The 20,912-nt window shown below is 52.0% G+C and overlaps 1 protein-coding gene across 5 annotated transcripts in view; it reads right to left on the bottom strand.

The window, feature by feature from the left end:
• Positions 1-864: 864 nt before the first annotated feature.
• Positions 865-20,912, bottom strand: part of CTDP1 (CTD phosphatase subunit 1) — a 40,096-nt gene continuing 20,048 nt past the window's right edge. For 2 of the 5 annotated variants that reach the window (XM_081098055.1, XM_081098057.1), the window contains exons 11-13: positions 18,313-18,475; positions 12,034-12,221; positions 865-1,641 (exon numbers count right to left, since the gene is read on the bottom strand). In XM_081098055.1, the coding sequence (XP_080954181.1) occupies positions 1,503-1,641; positions 12,034-12,221; positions 18,313-18,475 (490 nt within the window). In that variant the 3' untranslated portion in view covers positions 865-1,502. Of the gene's footprint in view, positions 1,642-8,814; positions 10,367-12,033; positions 12,222-18,312; positions 18,476-20,912 lie in introns of those variants that run through there. The other 3 variants (XM_081098056.1, XR_013996380.1, XM_081098058.1) reach the window with 3 other exon arrangements.

Here is a 20,912-nt window from a genome sequence, read left to right as displayed (position 1 = left end):
CCAGCAGCCTGGACATTGTCACAGTGAGATCCACACTTGGCCTCAAATAATGGCACTGGAGCCACCAGGCCTGCCACGTCCTCCCCCAAGTGTGGAAGAAAGGAAACGACCTTCGTGCAAAGTGGAGGGCTTCTCTGGATGACGACGGTCTGGAAGTCCCAGTCACACCTGTGGAGGGGAGAGTTCTGCATGGTGTCCGGGGCACGATGCTCACAAACGCGACAGCCTGAGCAGCCTGGGGAAGGAGCCTCACAGGCTCTTAGGTGGGAGAGCAGCCTGGTCACGGTCCCTCGTGCAGCCGCCCTGCCGCCTCGCGAGGCAGGAGCACCACAGGCCACACGCTCCTGGTCTCTGGTGTCCTCCACTGTAGCCAACGTCTGGCAGGGTTCACGGAGGAGGACAAGGGGCTGCCTCAAAGGAGGCGAGAAGGTTCACTCCAGAACCCGCCAGTCGTGCTGACCGGGTCAGCCCAGAGGTCTGGGGACAACGGGATTTGAGGACAGGCCACCCTATGACCCGATGTCTGGCTGCCATGTGTGCACAACGAACCCCATTCCACAACTTGCCAGCGAGGGCTGCAGTGCTGCCCTCTGCTTCCATAGGTTCTCACATCTAGTTTCACAAACCAAATAATCAGAAACCAGTGACCTTCCACATTCTTCGTGCTTTGCTGCACAAAATGTCCCCATAACGGAGACCCTCAGCCATGGCTGCCCAACAACAAACTCCCAGGGCTGGGACCTCCCGGCACACCAAGTCCCCTGCTCTACAAGCTGGGACAGGGATAGGGACAGGCTGGGGTGGCGGAGCGCCCCCTGAGGCACGGAGGATAGCCCGCTTGCTGCCACAACACACCAGACAGAAGAGCTTACAAAAAGGGCTTTTATTAAATGGAGGAGACACCTGTTTGGTGGGTCAGATATGAAATATACAAAACTTTACATCAGATCTGAGGAGCAGGAGCGGACGCCGGACTGTGCTGGAACCTGGTCCCGGAAACATAGGGACACAAGTTTCAGGGACCCGGGTGTCGCTCAGAAACGAGCCCTGAGGGTCGCAGAGGCAGCCCAGGCCTGTCCACACGTGAACACAGCCTCTCAGAAACCCCTGCACATCTGGTAACTCAGTGTGAAAAGCACAGGACGCCAGGTTCTTGCCATGTCTGTCTCGTCAGAGCCCGCCTTCGCCCTGAATGGTATGCCATGGAATTTAAAGGAAAACTCCCTCCAGGCCCACAGGAACCACAGTCCTGTGCAGCCGAGCTCCACAAGATCTTTGGCATGGCCCACGCTTCCTGTCACGGTCACGAAAAAAGTAGACTTTCCGGTAGTAAAACTTCTCAAAACACCCATTTCTGCAAAATAATGTTTCTGTATGTGGAGCTTTGCGAATAGACACGTCTTCCTGGAGAGAAGGAAACCCCATGTGAGGGCCAGCACAGGACGTTGAGGTATCACAGGAGGGGAGGTGACGTGTGCGTCCACCCTGGGGAGCCGTGCAGGTCACATGAGGTCGAGCTCTGCCTCCAGCGCCGCGGCCATCTCGTCCGCCTCCGAGCTGCTCCCCTCCTCGTCCTCACAGCTGGACTCCCTGCTGGACTCGCTGGCCGCGTCGTCGTCGTTCAGCTTCCTCTTGTGGCCCCTGAAAGAGGAGAAGCACTTGCTGTGAGATGCTCCCACACCGCACCCGTCCGCCTGCCAGGGGCTTGCAAATGCCAAGGGGCTTCCAGCCTCAAAATGGGAGCAAACCACAGTTCTGAGGTGGAGGACACAGGCAGGGGCACCGACCCAGGACCACAACACAGGCTCCCTCTGCTTCCTTCATAGGACCGCGATGTGGCTGGACAACAGAAGAAACAACTACAACAAAAGACCCACTGCCGGCGAACAGTAAACATGCTCAGCCCCAGAGAACAGAAAGACGTAAAGAAAAGCGGCAGAGGAGTGAGAGGCCCGTGCTCCCTGTCAGCTCCAAGGCCTTGGCTGCTGTGGAGCAAACCGGCTGGAACAGGACTCAGGACAGGCCAGCACCTGCCCCGGCAGGAGCTCAGGCGCGAGCAGGGCCTCCAGTCACTCTGGGTGGCTTCAGGCCACAATCGGGCCACACGGAGTGGGTCCAGTTGCAGACGGATGGATGGTAGGCAGGCAGGCAGGCCAGGTGCTGTGCCAGGATGAGTGACGTGCTTGTCCAGCCCACCTTGGAGCTGCCACCTCTCTTCCTAACACATAGCAGGCGCTATGCACGGCCATGGGGCCCAGGACTACCTTCCACCTAAGAGCCGGGACAAAGTGCTCTCCACAGGGCTCCAGACGGTGTTGGCTCTGATTATACAAAGAGCCACACACACGGCAGGCCACCAGGCCCCAGGGAAGATGGGCGAGTCTTACAGGCTCAGAGACAGGCCATCCCAGGTGGCGCCCTGGCAGCCCACTGTTTCCTCAGGCAGCTGTCAAAACTACTTGGATAAACAATAAACTGCAAACACACCGGCACATTACATAACCAGCCAATGCCATCATACTTCTTTTTAAAAATTTTCATTTTTTGCTAATCTTCACCCGAGGATATTTTTTCCATTGATTTTTAGAGAGAAGGGGAGAAGGGCGGGAGGGAGAGACTGGTTGCCTCCCATACTCGCCAACCACTGAGAAACACCGGTGAGGGCGCTATCACCCTGGTTATGACCCTGCCAACCGCTCAGCTCCCTGACGAACCTGCAGACTTGAAGAGGATGCGGTGAGACGTGAACAGCGCATGGCTCTCCCTGAGGCCTTGCTGGCCCAGAGGTCCCACTGCGCCGAGACGGACATTCAGCCACAGCTTGAAAACGGTACCCGAGGAACCCACCTTGCCCTGACTTTACCCCGACACAGGACCGCGCAGCGCAGCTCATGTCATAGGCCCGAAAGGTCTCCTGGAGAGACTGCTCAGATGATGATTACCTGTGACAGGTACGGTACAGAGCTAGGCAAACACAGCATGTGTGCAAGAACAGCATGCATGTAACACAACAATGTAACATGTTTCAATCACACGCAACTCTTAACTATATGCAGCATACATGTGCAGTGTAAGCAAACACACACACTGCAGCAGCTCCACAGTCTGAAACCACAACTGCTGATGTTAGGAAAACCTTGTAATTTATTTACGAAACAGAAGAAACACTACCAGCAAGGTCAGAAGGCTTTTGCCGAGGGCTCTGCACCTGCAGAGTGAAGAACATGCCCTGGGTGGATGAGGATCCAGGCATCTGTCCCCATCACAGATCTCATTCGAGGTCCTGGCCCGCCCACCTGCGGCGGGGACATGGGACCCATGAGGTCACTTTATAGTGTGACGCATGGCCACGTGGTCTTGTGAAGGAAAACCCCTATTCTGTGAAACTACTGTTTGGAATTCTCTGCTATTCTTTGGACAGCCTCTTATTCTGAAAAAGTAACTTTGCTTTCTAGCCTGCTTGAATAGTGAGGGAGATAAACTTAACTCTCTGATCTTGTAGGCCAGAGACTAGATACACCCAATGCCATGCCAGGTGCATTTTTTAATTGGATAGAACTGTATAGTTTTCAAGGCCGCCGCCAGCAAGCACACAAAGGGCTGGCTCTTCTATAAAAAGGGTAGTTCTACTTGTAGCTTTGCTTAGATTTGGATTCATTTCCCTGAGCCCGCCGCGTTGAATAAAGTGTAACTCCAAACTCTCAGAGCGCTGTTTGGTTCTGGTCTGGTTTTTCTGTAACATAATTGGTTCCCTGACATTTCGGGAAGACCGGGGAACCACTCATCATGGCCTCTTGGCCTCTGGTATGGACTGGGTTTGAGGACCGGGGGAGCCGGATAGGCCCCCGGGAGGCGCCGCTCTGCTGATTTAGAATTGAACCAGGGGAACTCCGGGCACTCCCAGACCTCAGCCCAGGACCTGGCTGGCATCTGGAGAGCATGGACGGACACACCTTGGGACCTGTCAACAGAATTGGTAAGGTAGGGGCCCCAATCCCCTATCGATTAGCCCACTCGGAATGAGTGGAAGGGGAGCTCGATCACCTCCCGGGAAGCCACAGAGCTCCCTTAGGAATTGGGGATTTGTTTGGAATTTGTAATTTGTTTGGAATTTGGAATTTGTTAGAATTTAGAATTTGGAATTTATTTGAATTTGGGAATTTGTTTAAACTCTGAGTGAACAGCTGTTTGTTTGTGTGGGACTAGCCAATTTGCTGCCGAGAAGGGGGACTGGACGCAGTCTTAACTCCTCCGGTAGTTTCTCACCAAGACGTTGGTTGAGAATTCTGTTCTGGGACATGGGTGCCAGGAGTGCCCCCACACCCATTTGGGGAGTTGGGCATTGTTTTGTTTATCTGCTCACCTCCAGTCTGGGCTAGTCTACTGAGAGAGTGTGAATATGAGTGCTTGTCTATTTTGGCTGCTCATTACTGGTCTGTGTGAAGTGAAAGCTACTTTGATTTATTTTGCATTTCTGTTAATTCATCTGGCTGAACGTTTGGACTGGACCCGCGATGGGCTGCAAGAGTCTCTAATAGTTCTCAGAGTCTTTTGCTCGCCATTACAGAAGGAATCAGCCCACTTCGCTAACAAAAACTTCTATCAGTTGCTCTTACCTGGGTTGTAAATTCGCTGTATTAAATTGAAATTTTGAAGTGCTAGGGTAGATTTAAAGGCTAAAATAAAGGCTGGATAGGTTCCAAGATTGCTTAGTTCTGAGATTGCTTGTAAAAAGCAAGAGAGAAGTCTTTTCAAGTTAACTATTTGCTTAGCAAATTAACAAAGTAATAAATTTCAAAGAACTTGTTATTTATGGTTTTCTTATCTCTTTGGTGGACACGGGGGCCTTGCAGCTCCACAGGACGAAGAGATTTCCTGGCCCTGACCCTAAGGCTGAAGTTATTATTAACTGTCTATAGACCCCGTTAACCCCTGATTGTGTGTCTCGTGTGGTCTGTTGTCTTTGTGATTATGTGTTTTATTTAACTTGCCGTTTTCAGTTATTTATTGGAATCCTCATGGAGGACATGGCCTGGTGTTTCCCTTCCTCCCTCATCCTGATTCTGAAAGCATCTGTAACTGGATTTCAGGTGGTCTCCAGGCTCTCTGTCTGCAAAAAAACCTCCCTATGCACCCATTATCTTTCCAGGCCGACTAAGAGTCATGATTCCCCACAGGTCGGACCCCAGCCTCTGGGAGAGAGGACTCTATAGGAGTAGTCTATAGTTTTCTTTGAAACTCCCACTGTTTAAAGGAAGACAAACAACTGGACTGGAGGACAGGGGAATTGGTCAGAGAGATCAAAAGTAAAAAGAAAAATCTGTGAGGGAAAGAAACGGGACTGGGCTGAGACAAAAAAAGGGGGGTGTTAGCAGTTATGTTACTGGCTGCAGACTGCTAGCAGGTGCATTATCAACTAACTTCAAGGTCACAACAAGTTTTCTGTAAGCACAGTCTTTCTCTGCCCTGGTTTATTCTTTTTAACCCTTCCAATGCTAAATTAAACCGATACCTGTTCTTAGTTTTGTCACAAAAGGTCTAGATATATCTTAAGAATAAAAGTACTTTAAAATGTGTTTATAAATATTAATCTAAAATTGCTGACTGTTCACTTTTGGTAATCATTAAAAGATTAAGATTTCTAAGAATAAAAAAATTCTAATACATTAAAAACTAAACTCCCAGGAGAAAAGCAGAGGAGAAACAGACCTGAAATCTGCAGCCGCCCTGGTGATTTAGAAGTTTAGAACTGTTTACTAGGCAGACTCAGCCCCTGAGAGCCAGGTCAAAGAAGGGGGGGCTGGATGCCTGAGCTTCCTGCTGCCCTGAAAGAAGCAGCAGCAGCGAGACAAGTAGGGAAAGCTGTGGATAGAGCTAGCGAAAGCTCCCTGTTTGCAAATGTACTGAAAGGGTTTAGTACCTGTTGCTGCTGGAAGAGGAGGGGCTAATAACCCCTTCCAATGCACTCCCTTGGAAGAGGCCTGGTTGTTGCTTTGCCACAAAGGGGACTGGTGGGAACTCAAGGATAGCAGGGCCCTGTAACTAATAAACAGGGTTAACAAAAGGGCAAAGAAAAGAGCACTCTCCCTGGACCTGGGAGCCATCAGGACTTTGAAATTCTCCGAGAGGAGGAGTCTGATTCAGAGACTGGCTGAAACCTCCTTGGGTTAGGAGAACTGGAGGCTGCATATTGAACTTATAGATTGCAGTTTTCTGGGCAGATGTCCGAGCCCAGTTGTGTAGAGGTTAGCTGCCTCTGTGCAGCAAACAACTTTCTCCTGTGCCAGAATGCATTTTATGGAGATTGTTCAGACTGTGTTTGCGGCTAGAGAGGAGAAAAATGACCGCCGCACACAAGCCCTGACTGTGGCTTGCAGAGAACTGGACAAGATGACTCCCCTGCTACATTCCCAGGTGCTGGTTGCAGCCAAGAGCATGAATCACCCTTTATGGCATTAGAGCAATGCCCTATGTGATGGACTTGGCTGATGCCTTCTTCTCATGGACATGGCTCCAGAAAGTTTTGTTTTGTGTAGAAAGGGTCAACAGTGAACTTTAGTTGCCCTCCCTCAAAGTTATTTGTATAGCCCTACCATGTGTCATGTTTGGTAGCATGAAATTTGGCTCCTGAAGCGGCCATGCTGCCAATATTATATTTCATTGTATTAATATGTTATATTAACCTTTGATTCTCTTACAGGTTTGAATGTAGCTGTATCTGCCAAGAGGGCAGGTGCCCAACTGGGCAAAGAAGAATACCCATCAGATTTTGGTATCTATTAAGAGACAGTTAACAGTTGGCAGCCTATATACTGTCTTGCAGGCCTGTGTGACCATGCCCATGTCAGGGGTGGTACAAACCTCAACTGTAGGAAACTGGGGAAGGCCTGTTTGAAACAGAAGGAAGTAGTAAAGGGGTAAATAGTAGCCCTCTGTTACAGGAATTACAGACCCTGTGAGGTCCTGTGACATGTGAGACCCTGTAAGGAAATAGAGCTCCTTTAGTCCGTTCTGAAAAAACAAGTCAAGTGAGGGGAGCCCTACTACAGGGGGAGCTATAACTATCTATTTGAATGTAGACATATTGTAAATTTCTTCTTGCCATTTGAAGACAGTTATATTACTCTGAAGAGTCCATGAAAAGGGGCTGGCAAGGAAAATCAGAAAATCTTGGAGCATATCAGGTCAATATGTTTTTCTCCTTATATAATTCCTCTGAAATTTGGCAATGCTTAATAAATCATGGCAATACATTTCTTTGCATAGATTCAATAAAATTGGTTCCTAATAGTGGTTTTATTAATGGAAAACTTTGACAGGAGTATCATGTTTTAAAGAGACCTGTCTGGACTCTGAAGACTTGAAGCCAATAAGAGTGCCACGGGAAAAGCCTGGTATCCTGCTTGGGAGCCCTGAAGATGGCTGGCGCTGGAGCGTCAGGCCCATGCCCTACCATCACTGGCAGTTGGTCAGAGTAGAAGGGGAGCAATAAGGACGCCTCTGCGTCCCTGCGGAACCCCCACTCACTCTGGGCTGCAACGAGTAGAAGGGCTACTGAGATGGGCCTTAAAGCCTACAGCGTGGGCTCAGGTGGAGTTGCTACAGGTGAGGGATTCACCTAACTCAGCAGATACTGCAGGCAGGCCTGATGGCAGTTGGATGGCTTGGCTTCCTGGCCCTACGGGGCACATTAAGATTCAATCATGAAATTCCGGCAAAGGTAGTCAGTTACCATTCTTGTTGTGTTTATGCAAACATTAGGCCAAATTGAATACAGTAGATAAATTAGTCTTGACTTGGCTTTTTGATAACCATAGAGGAATTTTAAGGAGAAAAATCCTATTTCAATAGAAGTTGTTAAAACTAAAATGTTTTCTTTCCCTTCCACCGGACCATTTGTTATAGTTTGTCTCTGCCAGGTCACAAGCCCAGCTCCTTCTGTGCCCAGGACAGCAAGGAGCCTGACTGGAAGGCGACCTCTGACCAGACACACCCGCTGCAGATCACCCTCAAGAAGACAACGGACCTGGCTAATCAACCTGCTCCAAAGGATTCAGAGAACACCCTGCTGAATTCTTCCTTACACTTTGTTTCTTATCTTCTCTTAAAGGCAAAATGCTCTGGTATTTCTGGATAATCATTGTTTTTATCTTTCTAGTAATTCTCATTTTGTCTTTTTATGAGTGCCGCAGGAACCCGAGGCTAGTCCCAGGAGGAGAACTCTTCTGCCCTTGCTGGAATACAGAAGAACCATAAAATTACTGCTTCCTACATAAAAAAGAAACAAGATGAATAAAACAGGAGTTATCTGAGACCTGGACTGCAAGGGGGGAAGGGGATCTGGATATAGCTCCTTCCATTGACAGAACAACTGTTAATGCTACTCATGGCCATAATCCTAAGGACCATGTCTTCTAATTCTGTTAATTTGCTTTATCTCATCCCACTTAGATGCCTTTAAACTTCAAATGGTCCTACAAGCCACAAGAATTCCCTACAAACCTCTCCAAGAGGAAGAAACGGGATGTTAACCCCTTGGACGTTGCCCTTTTTCAGCAGGAAGTAGTAAAAGATCGGTCAACGCCCCTGTTCACCTTAACATCCCGTGGTTGTTGTACCACAAGGCTGAAAAGCTTGTGGGACAAGGGGGGGGGGGGATATGAAGGAAAACCCCTATTCTGTAAAACTACTGTTTGGAATTCTCTGCTATTCTTTGGACGGCCTCTTATAACTTTGCTTTCTAGCCTGCTTGAATAGTGAGGGAGATAAACTTAGCTCTCTGACCTTGTAGGCCAGAGACTAGATACATCCAATGCCATGCCAGGTGCATTTTTTAATTGGATAGAACTGTATAGTTTTCAAGGCCGCCGCCAGCAAGCACACAAAGGGCTGGCTCTTCTATAAAAAGGGAAGTTCTGCTTGTAGCTTTGCTTAGATTTGGATTCATTTCCCTGAGCCCGCCGCGGTGAATAAAGTGTAACTCCAAACTCTCAGAGCGCTGTTTGGTTCTGGTCCGGTTTTTCTGTAACAGTCTGTCTCCCGTCTCTGGGAGGCCACGTCTGGGGCAGAGGAAGGACCACCTGAATCTGATGGGCAGGCTCTGCTCCTGAGGTGGCACTGGGCAGCGTGTTTGCTTCTGTGGATTTTGGATCCTGGTCGATTCCACGTGCCCACACCTGAGTCTGTGCCTTCTGATCACATGATCTCCATCGATGCATCTCCAAGTCTGCTAATCCTTCTGCAGGTTCAAATCAACACTGGGGCCCTCTGGTGGATTTCCATTTAGGTGTTACACTTTTCATTTGCAGCGCTCCTGTCTGATAGCGTCTGCTAGATGAGGCCTTGTCAGTAATTCATTGTCTGAAGCCATGGTCTGTGACCTCTGACACCTGCTTGCCTGTGGTTATCTTCCTGTGTGGGTCAGACTCTGCTGTCTCTATGTAATGTTTTTGCTAGAAAGTGGACATTTTAGTTCCCATGTTGTAGCAGCCCTGGGTCCTGGTCTCCCCTCCCCCCAGGCTGGTTACTGTTGCTGTTTAGTGACTGGCTGGACTGTTTTGGTGAAGTCACTGTCCCCAAAGTGTGGGCTCTCTGGGCTCAGCCTCGGGCATGGGCACAGCTCTTAGAAAGACAAAGGCAGAAAAACAACGACACCACTTTTTAATCTGTCGTGCTGAACAGGTGTGGACAATGAGCACAGTCACTTGTTCTGAGGGGAGTTTGATTGGCACCACCTTCCACAGACAACCGTCAGCAGCTTACAGGTTAAAAGCGCAAACACCTTTCGACCGGCAATTCTGCTTTCAGAAATCCACCGAGTGATGTGCTCAAGTGCATAGGGCAGGCCCCACAGCACTGCTTGTGACAGAAGAGACTGGACACAGTGCAACTGTGTCCACAGATGTGATGAATGCCCAGGGGTGCACTGAAGACGGCAGGGCAGGAGCAGGCACAACGGTGCGTAACCACGGCTCCAGTGGGGGAACGAGTGAGAACTTCACTGAGGAAATGCTGTGTTTCCTCCATTTTAGAGATGACAAACCCCCAGTGTATTAAAGAGAACCTTCCAGGTCAATCCACCACCTGGAACACCTTCTACACCTGTGTCCACATGGAAACATGGGGTCGGTGCTCAACGGAGGTGGGTGGGCTGGACGCGTGCCAGGAATTCAGCCCCTGAAGATGGGGCAGTTTTCCTTGTGCGCCACCGACCGGATGGGATGGCCACGGCGCCAAGACTGACATTTCCTGGCACTCGGAGAACAGTCTTTGGTGAGGGAAACGGCTGTGACCACTGTCCACAGGTAACGATGGAAACTGCTCCTTCCTACCCTTCTGACCCGACGTCTTCACTCAGCCGCCGACTCTACAAAGAATCGGAAGGAAGTCTTACATGACCTTCAGGTCACCCTGAAGCCACGCCTCCAGGCAAAGGCCAGTGCAGCGCCCACTGGAAAAGCTCTGGTTTGGGCAAATGCTTTCCAAATGCACCGACTTATCTCAGGGACTGACCTCCGGGAGCCGAAGCCCGGCTGCCGTGCGCACAGAACAGGCATGTGGTGGCTGTTGATCTGAAGGAGGAACGAGTCAGTTCTTGGCAGAGAAGCAAAAACACACCCCTTTCTACTTCCGAGAAAACACACTGTCAAGCTCAGTGGCATTCAGATTCCTCAGAACAGCCTGGCCCACGGGATTGGCACGATGTCCTGCCAACCGCACGTGTGGCACCAGCACGGGCCCTGCCATCGCACGGGGAAGTCGTCATGAACCGAAACAATCCACACGCAAACAACAAAAACCCCAACAGCACTTTTTACTGAATTTCAAATGAAACACAGTGTGCTCAGCTCAGCGGCACTCGGCCCAGTTGGAGCGCCCATGTCCACTTCCGCCCCAAAGGACAGGGCCTGCAGGCCACGCCAGTCCTCTCCGGGTCTTTGAGAAAACACTTTGTTCCTCTCTTTCTGAGAGAGAAGACAGCGCCAGGTTAAAAACGCCTAACCGGAGCACATGCCACAGATCAATGAGATGACACCTCACATTGGGACACCACTCGGCAAGGCCCCTTCCCCAGAAACGCAGGGGATGCTCGCAGATATGGAGACGCAGCGAGCAGAGTTGACTATGTGTGGCTTGTCGTCACCCAGCACAGATTTATCACGTCAGTTGGGCAGCTCGGCCTCAGAGCCGCTCAGCTCAGAGTGGCCACCTCGAGGGAGGTGTGCATGTGCTTGAGAAACTGCTGAAGCTGAACAGGGACAATCTGCCCCCACCTGTGGCTGGAATTCCTGCCTGGCCGTGGCTGTCACTCACCTGGGCACACACAGCTTAGGGGTCAGACCTGAAGGGTGTGAAGGGACTCAGCCGATAAAAGGCCCGCAGAATCAAATTCCGTTCTGGGTAAGCTGGTGGGACGGTGGGGGCGCCATGAAAAACAGGAAGTGTCACCACGTGTCATCCATGCCATGGGCCCAGGCCCGCTACCTGCATAGCAAGGTGCTCCTGCCAGGGCTCGGGGGAGGCTGCTGCGGTTGACACACGGGGCCCCGCGCCCTCCGGTGAGACCAAGACGGAGGGGTGGGCTGCCTGGATCACACGGTAAACGCAGCAGCATGTGGGAGAGACACGGCCCCTCCTGAAGGACAAACAGCTGCCTGAGCAACAACCGAAACCAGAGTCTAGATAAAAACCACATCTTCACGATGTGATTCTCAGAAACGTTCACATGTAAAGAAGCTGTGTGTGCGTTGTTTCAGAAAGAGGAGAGTGACCCTGGCCCTCAGGACCACACAGCACCTTCGGGTCCCCGGCCCCCGACTGCTACGGGTGACAACAATCCCGCCATCTGGTCTGTGAGCCCCGTGGAGACCTGCCTGTGGTTGTGGAGTGAGCATCATGTCTGAGCAGAAGGTGCCGCCACTCCCGGGGACAGCGTGGGGGCCTGGGCCCTGTTCCTGCCGAGCCCTCCCCTAGGGCCACCCTCCTTCTCATCCAACCCTCACTCTCACCCACCCTCCCCGGGCCCACCCTCACCTGGGCCCCCGGGCCTCCGCTGCACTCTTCTCGCTGGGTGACTTCGACTGGAGTGTGTGCCCCCTCTGGGCTGCTGGGGCCTTGGGCTCCCTGGGCTGAGGTGCCCCATCCTGCTCCTCCTCCTGCTCCTCCGGCTTCTTCTTCTCGCTGTCGCTGTCATCACTGCCTTCTCCTAGGATGTCGTCCACCTGCCAAAGGGCCAGGAGTCAGCTTACAGATCAGCTCACTAAAGAACCGCGCGGGTCCTTCCGGGGAATGCGTTACCAAGCAGACACACTTTCAGCACACCCTGGGGCCACGTGTTCCACGTTACTTTACGCTCCCACGCTGGGCCCTGTGGTGAGCTTGGTCCAGTACCAGCGCTGAGGAACGTGGCGAGGCTCATGGGGGGGGGGGTGCTGAGGGGGGTGTGTGTGGGGCACAGCCTGAGGGTCACTTTTGGGTGCATGACTCTGACAGAGATCTCACGTCTAGCGCACTAACGGACTTTATGGTGAATGACTGGGTGTCCAGACTGCAGAGTCAATGGAATCTGTGCCTGTTTTTTTTCCAAGAGACCTGAGGTTGAACTGTTTATGGACTTGCTGCGTGAGGGTGATGAGAGCAAACAGTCTCCGGCTGGCAGGGCTGGCCCCCGAGTGACTCGCTGACACCAGCACAGGCAGTGGCGAGAAAGGCCAGAGGCCGATGTCTGCAGCGCTCACACCGCTCCACCAGCACTGCCAAGGCCCCGCAAGTCATCACGCCAAAGGCCAGGGCAGGGGGCTCAGCGCACAGAGCAGGCGAGGGCAGAGCCAGGCACCCCCGAACTGCACTGTTGGCACCATTGGTGCCAGTAACCAAGGGGGCTGTTGGCTCACCTCCCAGCTCAGCTCTGCTCCCACGCACATGGACCTGGCTGCTCCCAGTCACGCAGGGGTGGGGAACCCTTTCCTGCCAAGGGCCATCCGGATGTTTATAGCATCATGCACGGGCCATACAAAATTATCAGCTTAAAAATTAGCTGCTATATTTGGTCAAACATTTAACTAACTCACCCCTGATGCCTTGGCAGGCCCAGACCAAGTGGTTTTGTGGGGCCTTATATGGCCTGAAGGCCAGACGCTCCCCATCCCTGCTGAGTAACAAAAAGCCACTGGGATAGGACTGACCTGCTTGACCATGGGAATGACCTGTGAGCGTCTCCCAGTCCTTTAACTGGGAAGACAGGAGTAACAAGCGCAGATTCTAGCCCGCGCTCTGCTCTCCGGGGAGGACTGGGACACTGCCATGGGCTCACCAAGTCTGCACCGGGACCCGTTTTCTCTGTCCTAAGTTAACCCTCGACAGAAAAGTGTGTGCCCTCTGCACTGAGCCTGCCTCGCCGTGATTCCAATGGAGCCCTGAACCAGGGAAGATCCCTGGTGCCCCCTCCTCACACAGGGTCGTGTGCGCTCCCTCCCTCCCACCCCACACCTGATCTGAGGAGGTCAGGAGGCATTCTGAGGGGCCCAGGAGCTTCTCTGAATGACATAGGACAATGGGCTACAGGGCTTGCAGGGACACCAAGTAAAGCACCCCAGAGGGGCCAGGAAGCTAAAAAATCTGATTAAAGAGAGTTCCCAACACAGAGCAGCCTCGACCAGGAACCAGCTCGCATCAACGTCAACACCTTCCGGCTCTCACCTCCCGCTTCTGACAGACGGACTGCAGACCCAGAAACAACAGCGGAGCTCCCAGACCCACCGACGTTGCTACACACAGTGGAGGCTTTACTCGCAGGTTCTTAAGCATCACCCACGGTGCCGCTTGCGGACTCACCGGAGACGTCACTGACACTTACCCTCCTGGTATATTTAATGGGTATATTTACCCTGTTTTGATAAGCAAACCTCCCATGAAAATTCTGTATCCTGAGAAGAGCCATCATTTGGGCAAAGGATCATGAATGCATTATGAACAATCCCAAACTATGACGCAACTGGAATGAGGCCATGAGTGTGTGGCATCCCACCGTCCGTCCCCAAAGCTGCTGGGGAAACCCGCTCATCTCCGCAATCTAAGGCCAGTGGAAGATGTGCTATTTTATTCAGAGTTAAGACAGCTCAGCATTGTGCCAGCGCCGGGAAGCAGCTCTTCGAGGAGTTCCCAGGTACGCCAGCCCCGCACCCAGCAGGGCTGTGTGGTGTGACGCTGTCAGGCTGAAATCACCCCCCGGGGTCCCCAGGACCTCGAGAAGGCCCAGAGCCAACGACACCGATGAAGCTGCACACAGACAGACTCTCGCCCATGCTGGCCGCTTGGGGCCGTGTGGCCACCTCAAGACACTTCAATTGGCTCATCCCAAACTTCCCTTTAACTCACCAGATAGCAAATCTATGTATCACTTTCTCTAAGGACACGTATTAACACATGCAGACAGGACCAGAGGCACGAGTCACGGTGCTCACAGAAAGAAACAAGTTCAGCAAGTGCCCATCCTATAAAATACAGGCCCTGGTCTCAGGACGGCAGAAGGCCCTCTGCTGAGCTGGAAGGGCTGCCTCTGCACAGCTTGGGGCCGGGCACCTCCCGCTGCCGAGCCCCACAAACACCGATGACACTACTGGCCCTTGTTTGGCAAAAAGCTCTTTTTCTGAGTAAAGCACTATACACAATTCCTGGTTATACACACAGTATAACCACTTGGCACCAAAATGACTAATAGAAAATCACACTTCACATGCATTTACTTTATAATTTTTAAACAAAAGCAAGTAGAGATTCTGTCTCAGACCTGGGTTTGCAAGGACGCGGCTCTAAAATGCTGGTGTGCTGCCAGGTGCACTATGAGGACAAGTGTCTAAAACAGCTCTGGCGTCAGAAGGAAGTGGGCACGGAAATAATGGGACCGGGCTGCTGGGGCTGGAAGAGGCATCTGAGCTCCGCACCGGGGCTCTGGAGACACCAGATGTGCTGTTGAGTTCACAGCAGGAGAGTACACTGCAATCTCAACAAGATCCCAGCCTAAGAGCCCCCTCTGGTGGACTAACAGTACAACAAGCTGAGTCATGGCATAGGTGAGCACTTCAGGACAATGCACAGGTATGAGTGCAGGTGAGCACAGGGACCTCTGGACAATGCACAGGTGAGCACGGGGACCTCAGAGCAATGCACAGGTGAGCACGGGGACCTCAGAGCAATGCACAGGTGAGCACGGGGACCTCAGAGCAATGCACAGGTGAGCACGGGGACCTCAGAGCAATGCACAGGTGAGCACGGGGACCTCAGAGCAATGCACAGGTGAGCACGGGGACCTCAGAGCAATGCACAGGTGAGCACGGGGACCTCTTCCCAGGATCATCCATTTACTGAAACGAATAGAGTGCCACCAGGTAACTATACAAAACCATGCCAGGTGACCTGGGTAGATGCCTAGAACTTAACTGTATTTGCCATGAATGTTTTGCAGAGTCAACATAAGGAATTCATGCAAAAGACATTGTGTTATTCAACTAACAGGTCACTGGCAGCTAAATCAGGATGGAATGCGCCCGCAGTGGTGAAGCTGAAGCAGCAGGTTTCCTGAATCACCTCTAAGAACAGAATCTTATCTGAAAAAGGACCCTGGCAATTGGGGGGACACAACGGCTCTGATCCCGGCTTCCACCTGTTCCAACCTGTCCTCCCCTAGTGACTGGTGCTGGGGAGCAGTGTCACTGCCTCTGGGTCAGGACGCGCCTCGCCGTCTGCGTGCAGAGTGGGTAGTTCGTGTTTATGCGTCTCACAGGACTGTTGTGACGCCTCTCCCATCTGAGGCTCCCAGTGTGTGATGCAGGAGGTGGCCGGCAGACCTCAGGCTGCACCTTTATGGCCAGCACTTGCCGATAAGACGCGACACCTACACTTGGGGGGGATAGGGGGGTTTCTTTGAAGCGCCCCGAGTGCTGGGTGTTCAGGAAAGGAGTGCAAACCCCCAGGAGGCTGACTCACGGTGACAAATAGCAGACATGCCCGCTGGATGGTGAGAGGGTCTTCTGACACCCTGGAGTCTCACGCGTGTCCCCTCCTAGGGAACAGACTCTGAAGGATGGGCCCCTCTGATGGGGCCACTGGCTGCCATGGATCCAGGGTGACCAGAGAGCCAAAAGCAGCTCTGCCCTCACTGCCCCTGCACAAGAGCCACCAGCCCCTTCAGTGGGTGCCAGCTTCGGCACGGCCATCATGTTTGACGAAATTTTAAGGAAGAGCAGACTTCCCTCTGCTCAGCTGCTGGGGCGGCTCCCTGGGGCCTTCCCTGTGGATGCAGCCTGGGGACAGCAGCCTAGAACAGCACCGCCTGCCACTCCCAGCACGCGCACGCCCCCACTTTTCCCAGCCCTCTCGCCATGCCGCGGGGGAGGATGAGGCCACGCCCGAGGCTCCCCAGGACCGAGGAGCCCCAGAAGAGGAGCGTCAGCTCCCACTCAGTCAGGAAGCGCGGACCACACCCCCACTTCCCAGGTCACCTGCCGCCCACAGCACTGGCGTGGTTTCTTGGTGGAGATGAAAGAGAACCCCCAGTCTCCTGACACACCCTCTATCCTCACTCCTGTGTTCTCTGGGAGAGTCCAGAATGTCTCTCACCTTCAATTCCTCCTGTTCCCAACAGCAATGTTTAAAGTTTTAAGGCTAATTTTTATTTCTATAAGAAAGATTAGGTTTCAGAGAGAGTCCTATATAACACTTTTATTTGACATTAAAATTTCAATCCCTTTGATATGAAACAAACAAGAGTTAAACTGGGCAGTGTGTCTGCACGTCACAGCAGTGGGGTCACCCGGGACTGACCAGGGGGGTGGCCAGGTGGCCAGGAGAGCAGCGAGGGTCCCAGGTGTCCTCCTTCTAAGTGGACAACATGCCTGTGGGAGGGACATCTAGACCTGGGCTTAGAGAAGTAGAGTTGAGGAAATTTTTTTTTAATCCTCACCTAAGGACTTTCCCCCACTGATTTTCAGAGAGAGGGAAAGACAGAGAGAAATATCGATGTGAGAGAAACACATCGATTGGTTGCCTCCTGCAACCCTGACCAGGGCCCGGCCAGGAAGGAGCCTGCAACCAAAATACGTGCCCCTGACCGGAATCGAACCCGGTACCCCTTGGTCCACAGGCTGATGCTCTATCCACTGAGCCAAACCGGCTAGGGTGAGGAAATTCTTTTAAAGAAAACATCGTCATGAAACAGCTTGTGTATAGACTCAATGTTCTCAGAGGAATTGGGCCTGTACAAAAGGGGTTTAATGGTCACAAAAAAACTATCTCTGAGGATGATAATCGGAGGCTCTGGTGAGGTTCTATACCAGTGGTTCTCAACCTTCTGGCCCTTTAAATACAGTTCCTCGTGTTGTTACCCAACCATAGAATTATTTTCGTTGCTACTTCATCACTCTAAGGTTGCTACTGTTATGAATCGTAATGTAAATATCTGATATGCAGGATGGTCTTAGGCGACCCCTGTGAAAGGGTCGTTCGACCGCCAAAGGGGTCGCGGCCCACAGGTTGAGAACCGCTGATCTATACGGAATAGACCATTTACATTTTCCTGCTGTTGTTGAAAATAAACTGAAACTCTGTATTCCTCCTCAGCACTCTGACCAGCACTCGCAGTGAAACCGAGTGATCTGTCGGCATGGCACCATGGTGCCAGGCGGTGAGCGCTGAGGCCAATGATCTGTCTCAGCGTCTGTCCCACCCAGGGGCGCGCTGGGAGTCAATTGCTGCTCTGTTTACTGGAGATGTGTGACGTGGTTCTCTACATCAGCCCTTCAGACAAGCCAGCCCAAGGAAGATGCTGTGCTAACAATGTACAAACGGAGATCCCGATGGGCATGACCCTTCCCCCAAGGGGCCTGGCCCATGACAGGGTGTGGGGCATAAGGGCCAGGGGAGGACCCCGGGCCATGTGGGACCAAGGACAGGCTGACATGAGAGCTGTGGTTTTCAGAGATGAACCAGGAGACAGACAATACTGATTTACATGGCTGTTAGGCAGCATCCCTGGCCTTCACCTGCTTGATGCCAGGAGCACCCCCTTATCAATGACAAGCCCAGACGCTGTCAGGTTCCCTGGGTGAGGGAGGGTTTGGGAGGGCCCACTGATGGAATCACAAACCCGAGTTAGTGTACTTATTGCCGAATGTTGCCGACACACTGATACATCGCTCAATACCGTTGCCCATTTCGTTTCCTAGAAACAAAGTGCTAGTCCCAACCCACAGGTAGGACGCTGGGCCCCAGTGGAGCCGGCTGAGGGCACAGGCCTTGGCACGCCGAGGGTCTCACCTCTTTGTCCATACTCTCTAAATCCTCCTTACACAGAGTGTACAGCGGCATGGTCTCTGACATGCTGGGCTGTCGCTTTCTTCTAGAAGGACCAGGCTGTTCTCCATCGGGATTATCTGGCAGCTCTTCACCAAACATCTGCTGCTGATGTGGCTGAACAGCTCTGAAATGAACATTTTAGGTCCCACATGAGGGAAGGCACTTTTCCAGCACTGAATCAGATTCCTGACTCGGGACAGGTAAGCACACATACACACGCACGCACGCACGCACGCACGCACACAGAGACCATCCTAGTTATGGAACATGCTGCCTCATCTGCTCACTAGCTCGAGGCTGCTGGTTTCCTCCTGTGAAAGCCAACACCCATGGCCACCCCAGAGCATCCACTGGGCTTCACTGGTCTTAGAACAAAGGGCAAAGAGGAAGAGTGACGATGAAAAACTTCCTAGAGACCAGCAGGAGCTGTTATTTATCCTCAAAATAAGGTTGAGCAAGCTATAAGATTTAAAAAAACAAAACTAACTACTTCTATACTATCCAGGCTCTAAAAACAGGAAATGTGATAGTGAAGAAACAGATGCCACCTGTCCACAGAGAACAGGAAAAGGTACCGTGAATTCTATATCCAAAGTTGGGTTAAACTATTAAATATTAATACAATAAACCAACCAGCAAAGACCAAGAAGCTCCACCCAAGAGCCGACACCACGCTCATGTCAGAGATGTCCCACTACATTACAATTAGTTCTGTCTAAAATGGTTGGTTTCTGAAGCTTCCCCCTACACACACTCGTCTCAACGGTCAGATCTCATGGACACTCTCACACCTGTCACAGCCGTGGGAATTTCAGGGGCTTGTGAAAGCTGCCTTTACTCTCCTCTGGGCACTGTTTCTGGAGTCAGCTGCTCTGTGGGGCCTGGAACCGGACACCACAGGTCCAATCACTGGGACACTGACGACATTGTAGTAAAACCTCATTCTTTTGAAGAAAAATGGGGTATTAAGTCTAAACCACAAAATCAAAAAGCAGCAATTGTATTAGGCTAATCAAATACTATCTAAGGAAGGGAAGTCTTTTAAACCCAGAAACATAAAGGACAACCTAAAGAGTGCTGATCGTTGCTTTTTCAACTCAGACTAAGCTGGCCTTTGAATAACACGGGTGTGACCTGTTCGGGTTCACCTATGCTCAGGCTCCTTCAGTGAACACCTGCTGTTTCTGATCTGAGTTGGGAATCGTGGACGCAGAGGGGCCGACTGTGTGCACTGATCTAGGCTATTCTATAGACGGGACTTGAGCACCTCTGGACTTTGGTATCAGCCCTGGAACCGATCCCCTGTAGGTACCCAGGGACAATTATGTTCTGGGGAGTCAAAAGTTATATGTGGATTTTCAACTGTGCAGGTCGGCGCCCAATCCCCCCACGGTTCAAGGGTCAGCTGCAGATTGCCGGCCTTGTCAGCGGGCCCACCCACCAACTCGAGTGCTTGGTATTTATTGTCCGATGTAGACACCAGGTCACACTTCAGTTCATACCCACTTACTGGCAGTTCCAAACACCCAGAGCTCCAACATGAATATGGAAAAGCAGCAAACGAATCTTTTTACTAAAAATAAAGATATAGCCTCCCTTCAGAAAAATGGTTCCAGAGTTTTAACAAAAACTCGAAAGGTTGAGAACAAGCACAGGGAAGAAAGGTTGACAACAAGCCCCGCTGGTTCTGACTGGTCCCTGAATTCCAGTGTGTGACCAGGCATGACCCGCACCCCCCTAAACCCCCCAAATGCCTCAACCCTTGGAGTCTGGATCACACACTAGACCAGACCTAAAACCTCTTAAGGTGAAAGGTAAGGGGAAACCTCAGGACCTGGGATGAGGCAGAGCTGATAAGTTGACACCAAAAGCATAACTCATGAAAGGAAAACTGACAAATAACCTCATCAAAGTATGCACTTGTGCTCTGCCAACGACTGTAAGACGGCGGGAACAGGGCCAGAGTGCAACAGTCTCTGCAGCCACAGAAGTGACGAAGGGCTTGTAACCAACTCCGAAACTTGGCGGCAGAAACAAGCAATCCAGTCAGAAACAGGCCAGAGAGCGAGCCGCTCTTGCCGAGGGCGCACGGAGGGCAGGCCCTCACAGGCTCCACACACCGACCTCGAGGAAATGCCAGTAAAACGAGGAACACGCCTCATGCTGGGCGACGCTGAGAAGGGAGAAGCAATGTCACTGCTGAGCACCCAACCCGGCAGCTACAGCCCGCAGTCACTCCGGAGAAACACGGGGCACACCCCAACGTCCACATGGGTGATGGTCACCAGGAAGCAGGGCCCAGCAGGGAGGGCACAGTGACGGCACAGGAGACTCGGAATCCCAGGGATGGCGACTGGATCTGTGGCAGCTGGGGTGGGTGGGGACATGCCTATGGCTACATGCACCCCCGGGAGGGCCTGGGGCAAGGGGCACCCGTGTATGCACTATGTCCCTGTCCCCATTCTAGCTGTGAGGTTGGGCTGCAGTTTGCAAAATGCTACCGTTGGTGTCAGCTGGATCTTTCTGTATTATTTCCTACAACTGCGTGGGATTCTGTAACT

This window comes from Myotis nattereri, assembly GCF_964212035.1.
Source record: "Myotis nattereri genome assembly, chromosome: 8".
In the NCBI taxonomy this organism is placed as follows: Eukaryota; Metazoa; Chordata; class Mammalia; order Chiroptera; family Vespertilionidae; genus Myotis; species Myotis nattereri.
The sequence above is the reverse complement of the archived record's forward strand: the minus strand, read 5'-3'. Positions and strand labels throughout refer to the sequence as shown.